At 47.0% G+C, this 7,271-nt stretch overlaps 1 protein-coding gene across 1 annotated transcript in view; it reads left to right on the top strand.

The window, feature by feature from the left end:
- Positions 1 to 4,912: 4,912 nt before the first annotated feature.
- The window catches only part of TEAD4 (TEA domain transcription factor 4), a 51,664-nt gene continuing 49,305 nt past the window's right edge, over positions 4,913 to 7,271 (top strand). Inside the window, exons 1-2 of the mRNA XM_015563761.1 lie at positions 4,913 to 4,923; positions 5,311 to 5,375. Coding sequence (XP_015419247.1) covers positions 4,913 to 4,923; positions 5,311 to 5,375 — 76 coding nt within the window. The remainder of the gene's footprint in view (positions 4,924 to 5,310; positions 5,376 to 7,271) is intronic.

Below are 7,271 nucleotides of genomic sequence, written 5' to 3'. Positions count from 1 at the left end.
AGAAAAAAAGGACAGGCTGGGAGCTTCTGTCGCAGGGAGGGCTTGGCCAGCCTGAAAACGGCTCTCAGCCCCTCACCCAGACTGGCCAGGCACCCCAGTGGGGACCCACCACCCTAAAGGAGGTGTGGCCAGCTGCAAACAGCCATCAGCCCCTCACCCAGGCTGGCCAAACCTCCATGGGGTGAGGGTCCCCACTGCGGGGTGGGGGGGCTTGACCAGCCTGCAAACAGCCATCAACCCCTCACCCAGGCTTGCCAGGCACCCCAGTGGGGACCCCCATCCTGAAGGGGGTGTGATCAGCTGCAAACAGCTATCATCCCCTCACCCAGGCTGGCCAGGCACCCCAGTGGGACCCCCACCCTGAACCGGGACACCCTTCAGGGCAAACCAGCTGGCCCCCACCCATGCACCAGGTCTCTATCCTATATAATAAAAGGGTAATATACAAACTGACCGTAACAGCAGAACGACTGGGAATGACTGTTCACTATGACACACACTGACCACCAGGGGGCAGATGCTCAATGCAGGAGCTGCCCCCTGGTGGTCATTGCGCTCCCAAAGGGGGAGCTTTGCTCAGCCACAAGCCAGGCTGATGGCTGCCAGTACAGCGGTGGTGGTGGGAGCTTCTCCCGCCTCCTCAGCAGCGCTAAGGATATCCGACAGCAGCTTAGACCTGCTCCCCACTGGCAAGTGGACATCCCCCGAGGGCTGCCGGGCTGCCAGAGGGATGTCTGACTGCCAGCTTGGGCCCGCTCCCCCAGGGAGCGGGCCAAAGCCAGCAGGTGGACATCCTCCGAGGGGTCCCAGACTGCAAGAGGGCACAGGCTGGGCTGAGGGACCCCTCCCCACCTCCACCAGTGCACAAATTTTTGTGCACCGGGACTCTAGTACTTGACATAAAATAATAAGATATTTAAAGTTTATATCTAGTATTTGATGCATACATTATTAAAGGAATTACCCTCATCTAATTAATCTATCTGTCACCTCAGATATATAATATTTATAATTTTTTTTGGTTTTGGTGAGAACATTCAAGTTCTATTTTCTTAGCAAATTTCAGTTATACAATACAGTGTTATTAGCTGTAGTACCATGTCTTACATTCTCAGAACTTACTCATCTTGTAGCTGAAAGTCTGTACCTTTCTACTAGCATTTTCCTATTCCCCTACCTTTAGTAGATGTTTACTGATGGACTGGTGTCAGGAATTACATAAGTACAGAGGCTCACCCTAAGCAGGAAAGCAGTGCGACTAAACTCAGGTTTAAGAGGTGGTGAGGAGACTAAGGGGGCTGGAGGAGGGAATGAGTCTGGAAGAAGGCTGGTGTTTCCTGTTCCTGATATCCCCTCTTGTTCTTACTTAAGAAATGAGTTCAGGGCAGTGAAAGCTCAGAGATCACCCCATAATTGGGGAGCTTGCACTTCTGCTTCAGTTGGCCCAATCTCCAGAGTCTAGTCCGATTGGGAATAGTCAGGATAATAATGGGAGGAACAGTTTTGGTCTCTGCTCTGAAATGAATTGGATGGGGAAGACCCACATTCCATTTGGTGTCAATGCTCCATAGCCACAGCTGTATTAGATTGGGCAAAGCACCTAGGATTCAGACCCATGACTCCTGGCCTTGATAACCAAGCCTTTTAGATAAGTCCACCATCCTGAAGGAGGATTCCTGGTCTGGGATTGAGATAGAGGGGCCTGCTCCTACTCTGAATTACTTTAGCCACCACCCCGCCGTCTACTTCTTTATGCCTCTGGGACAAATGTATCTCGAAGATTAGAATGGGTCTCCTGGAAGGAAACTTCAACTTCTCTTTTTCCATCCAGCTTCTCAGTTATAGGAGCCACTGAGGTGAAGGAGGTAGCTCTTCACAGGGCCCAGGAGAGAAGCAGCAGACTGAAAGCTGAGGTATCAGTGGGCAGGATCTCAGAGCCCACAGTTCATGAGAATCCTGATGTGGCTGGAATCTTTCCCCTAGATCCCAGAGCTCTTGGAATCAGTGAGGAGAAGAGGAGCATAGAGAACCATTTTTATCTTCATAACAGGGAGGGAGACTCAGGCCTGCTCCTAATTGTCTCTTTCTAACTTTCTAGATGACATTAGGCCAGCCTTACAAACTTTCTGAGTTTCACTGTCCATCACTTCCAATTTGGGTTGAGGGAGCATAGGGAAAAGGTTATAATGTTACTAGAGGCTCAGTGCATGAAATTCATGCACTGATAGGGTTCCTAGCGGCTGCTAGCTGCTGGCTGGAGCCTCCCTCCCTTCCAGCTGGCCCCGCCCCCTGGTTGAACTCCCAGACCAACTCCTGGTGGAGGGGACAATTTGCATACTATGCTTTTATTATATAGGAAGATAAATGTTGATCCCCAAGGAGTTAGAAACATTATAATTAAAGGAAATTAATAGTAGATTTGTTCCTGACCAAGGAAAGGGCATCAGTGGAAGAATCAGTTTCTTAAGGATGACATCTACTACCTAAATTCTCAACACTGGGGCAGGAGTGGTGGGAGGTGCTAATCAATGAGAAATGATTATGTTCTCAAGGAGCTCACAGTCCAGTGGGGAACAGGTGAGCAAGGTGCAGTCACTTTTTCAGACCAGTGTCATGTGTTGAGTTGAGTGTTGGAAGCTCTAGAGGCTGGTGGGAGTTAGGTGGGGCCTAGAGATCACCATGGCTGAGGAAGGCTCCTGAAGAAGGAGGTGGGCTTTGAGAGCAGCAGGTGGGTGTCTTAAGGACACAGCCAGGGGACAGGACTTCAGGGTCTGAGGTCTCATTTCGCCAGTTTCTTCAAGCAAATTATTTGCTATCATTGACCCTCAATTTCTCCATTTTCCCTTCCTGTCCTGAAAAGGGTTTTGAGGAAATTGTTGTTCTCATTATTAGAAAGATTGTTATAAAAGCCTATAAGTTCATGAATCTTCTGAAAATTCCTGAGTAACCAGCGTCTGTGGCCCCTAGGATGGAGCTGAGTGTTGTTTGTGCCTGGAGTTTGCATTGGGTGGCCTTTCTGGTAGCCTTTTGGGTGGGGTAGTGGGCAGAACAGGGTGGGGTGGTGGCCAGGCCCTGGGAGCCAAGTCAGGGATTATTTTTATTCCTCTGGTCATGGCACATGGCCCGGGCTTAATGATGCCATCTGTTCCCCACCCCAGCCCCCCCTCCAGCTCTGTCTGGCAGGCCCCAAGGGTCACTGTGGAACACTTGGGGAAGGAGGAGAGGAGTGAGGATCCTTTTCTGGACTGATATTGGCTTACCCCCCATTCTCCTAGCTGAGGGACAGGCTATATGGGAGGTTTGCCTAATGAGGGAACTAGCTAGCTGCCAGGCCTGGCTGTGGGCGATAAGGGTGGGAGAGTCTAGACCAGGAGATGGGAGCAGGCCACACAGGGCTGGGAGCAACTCCATTTCGGTAATGAATCCTGTGGCCCAGGGCCTTGGGTGACCCGCTGCCCTGCTTTTGCTGGGACAGACCCAACCTTGGGGACACGGAGTTCAGGTCCTCAGGAAACCTCCCTTATGGGGCAGCGTCTGGCTCAAATCTGGTTCTCCACAGGTCTGGTGTTCTGCTGGGCTGCCCTGTGCTCAACTTCTGCAGGAACCCAGGATGTTCATTTCATCTGCTGGTCCAGCACAGCTTGAGTGAAGGACAGGCCTGGAGACCATAGCCTCTGGCTCTTAGTGGGGCTCATGCAGATCTCCTAACTTTCTGGCCTCCACAGCATACTCCACCTGGTCTGGACTCTCCATCTGTGTTTAGTGTCAGGTCCCAACAGAAGATCTAGGCTAAAACCAGGACATGTGAAGCTTTAGATGTTAATAGTAATTAATTAACATCAATTAATATTGGGTATTAGGGCTTAAGATATATGTACCTATCAGGTCCATTTAGGGCTTTAGATCTTCTAGTTGAGGCGTTTATTCATAGCTTAGTAATGATTTTGAGGGTGGTGATGGTGACAGTATAGCTCTAATTGTGTACTGACTGTGTCAGGCTCCAAATAGGTTAACATATCATCTTATTGACCATCATATGGAGCATCTCTCCGTGGCAGATCAGTTCCTCAGCCTTCTCTGAACAAAGCCACAGGTGAAAGTCTGCAGGACATGTCCAGCAGCGGACAGACAAGCTCCCTGAGGCCATGGAGGGGGTCTGGGCAAGAGTGTGAGCCACAGACACTGCTAGGACAGAAGCAACCTTTGATCTCAGTGAGAGCAAACCCTCATCTTAGTTTTATAAATGAGCAAACTGAGGCTTAGAGAAATGGAGGGATTGATCATAGTCACACAGTGCTTGTAGAACTGCAACCAAAACCAGTCTCTTGATTCCCAGACATCACACTTTAATTTTACAAGCCTCCAAAGTAAATCCCCCCGGGATTTACAGCAACTCAAGTTCTCCCACTGGTACGCCGATGTCCAGACATTTATGGAGATTTTCTTTTATTTTCTGACACTAAACACAGAACAAACAGTTCTTCCTCCACACAGAGAAATCATTATTTCACAGAGAACACTTAGGAGATATCCATTCATCTGTTTATCCTTTTGTTCTCTCACATTGTTCGATGTGCTTGGACTTACTAGGAAAAAGAAAACCATCCCTGTCCCTGTGGTGCCTGAAGTGTGGTGAAGGAGACCAATCATTCTTGGGATGATGGCTAGGATGCCAGAAGCACAGGGCTCTGTTGGAGCACATAAGAGGGGGCATAATCCAGGCTCGTTTCCCCAAAGGAAGTGACATTTTGGCCAGGCCTGAATCAGATGAAAGAAGGGGGATGGGGAGAAAAGTTACAGGTAGCACTTCCAGGTGTGGAGAAATTGCTTAGCATGTTGAGGGTATCATTTAGAGAATTGAGTTTGGAGGTTGGGGATGGGTGCAAAGAAGTAAGTCAAGAGGACGTTGCAGATGGATGGAAGGTATGGCCGAAGAGCAGGAATCTGTTGAGGAAGGGCTTTCTAAAGTCCCGTTACGGAGTATATCATTTTACCTGGCATCATGGGGAAGCTATTGAAAGATTTTAAACAGTAGAGGAAATCACACGATCAGATTTGTATTGTAGGAAAATCATTCCAGCTCTGGCCATTGTGGCTCAGGTGATTGGGCATTGTCCCATGTACCAAAGGGTTGCCAGTTCAGTTCCCAGTCAGGGCACATGCCTAGGTTTCGGGCTCCATCCCAAGTGGGGGGGCGTGCAGGAGGCAGCCAATGGATGTTACTCTCTCACATCAATGTTTGTTTCTCTTCCTCTCCCTTCCTGTCTCTCTAAAATCAATAAAAACATTTCTTTCTTTCTTTAAAAAAAGAAAAAATCATTCCAGCTGCAGTGAAGAGATCATAGAGACTGGGTGGAGTGGACATAGTTATCCAGGTAAGCATTGGTGGAAGCTTTGGATTAAGACTCTAAGATAGAAAGAGAAGTGGGTTCGCTAAGACATCTAGGAGAAAGAAAGACAGGTCGTGGTCATTGTTTATGCGAGATAAAAGGAAAAAGTCAAAATACACTCCTAAGTTTTTGGTCTCTGGATGGATGGTGGTGTCATTGCCTGGGAGAGGAGGAGGAACAGGACTCAGAGCAAGCTACAAATTTGATGTTGGACATGTTGAATTTAAGGAACTTTGGGGATGTCTGATTTGAGCTGCCTGGTAGGCATTTGCTAATAAGGCCTAAACTCAGGAAAGACATAACAGATTTGGGAATCAAAAACATGTAGTGGTGTTGTAAAGCCATGTGATCTCCCATGGAGTATGTATAGGGTTTAAAACAAAGAGGTGAGGTCAGAACCCTGATGAAACATTTATAGAATGGGTCTGGCAAATGTGAAGCCAAGGAAAGGAAAGGAAAGGGCAGGGGAGGGGAGGGGAGACAATGAGTTAGACAACTGGAGAATGGGCTTGGGTTTTCCACATATTTTGAGACTCAGCTTAAGTTTTGTGAAGTCTTCTGGGATTTTAATAAAAACTTAATTGAATTTATGATTTATTTGTAAAGATTGAACATCTTTACATTTTCCCAATCATGAACATACCATTTCCTCTTCATTTACTTAGGTGTTTTGTCTTTCAAATAGTTATGATTTTCTCTATAAAGGTCTCATCTGCTCTTAGATTTATCACTAGGTAAGTTATGATTTTGCTTTCTAAATGGAATATTTTAAAATAATATATTGTCCAATACCTTATTTCTGGTATACTATAAAAGAATGTAATTGAGCCCTGGCTAGGTGGCTCAGTGGGTTGGAGCATCGTCCCATATATCAAAAAGTTGCAGGTTCAATTCCCAGTCAGGGCACATACTTAGGTTGTGGGTTCAATCCTGCAAACTAGAAGCAACCAATTGATTGTTTCTTACATAAGTGTTTTTCTCTCTACCCCCCTTCCTCTCTCTAAAATCAATAAACATATCCTTGGGTGTGGGTTAAAAATAAAAGAATGTAATTGAGTTTGCTTGCTGAATTCTCTTAGAAGTTGTTGTTTTTTCCTCTTAGAAGTTTTAATAATTTGATTGTCTTTCTTTTTTGACCTCCGCATAGGTGAGCACCAGCAGGCTGAGGAGGGCAAAGGGGAGGAAGCCTCAGTGCTTCATCTCATTTGCTGCCTGCGCCCTCCCATTGGTTGTCCTTTTGGGGTTTATGGAGGCTTCGTTACCTAGGCATGATTGGTTAAATCCTTGACCATACATTGGCCATAGGCAATTGGTGAACCTTTAGCTTCTCTCTCCTCTCCAGAGGTGAGGATGAGGGGACACTGAAAGTTCTAACCCTCTAGTCACATGGTTGATTCTCCTACCACTAGCCCCATCCACAGGTGCTTTCCAAAAGTCATCTCATTCACATAGCAAGACTCCTCCATCACTTTCATCACTTAGGAAATTCCAAGTGTTGTGGGAGCTCTTTGCTAGAAAGCTGGACAAAGACCAAATATATAGTTCTTATTATAAATCATAGTATCACAGTAGATTTTGTGAAGATAAGTTTTGGTGAATTAAAGAAGTTCCTTTTGTTTCTAGTAGTTTGCTAAGAGATTTTATTGTAAACTAGAGGCCCAATGCATGAAATTCGTGCAAGAGTAGGCCTTCCTTCCCCCGGCTGCCAACACGGGTTTCCCTCTGGCACCCAGGACCCGGGCTTCCCTTGCAGCCACAGCTTTGTCCAGAAGGTCATCAGGAAGGATATCCAGCCTAATTAGCACATTATGCTTTTATTATTATAGACTAGGGGCCCGGTGCATGAAATTTGTGCACTGGGTGGGGGGCGGGGAGTGTCCC

Source organism: Myotis davidii, unplaced genomic scaffold, assembly GCF_000327345.1.
Source record: "Myotis davidii unplaced genomic scaffold, ASM32734v1 scaffold1219, whole genome shotgun sequence".
Lineage (NCBI taxonomy): Eukaryota > Metazoa > Chordata > Mammalia > Chiroptera > Vespertilionidae > Myotis > Myotis davidii.
Note: the sequence above shows the minus strand (reverse complement) of the source record. Positions and strands in the feature narration are given on the sequence as shown.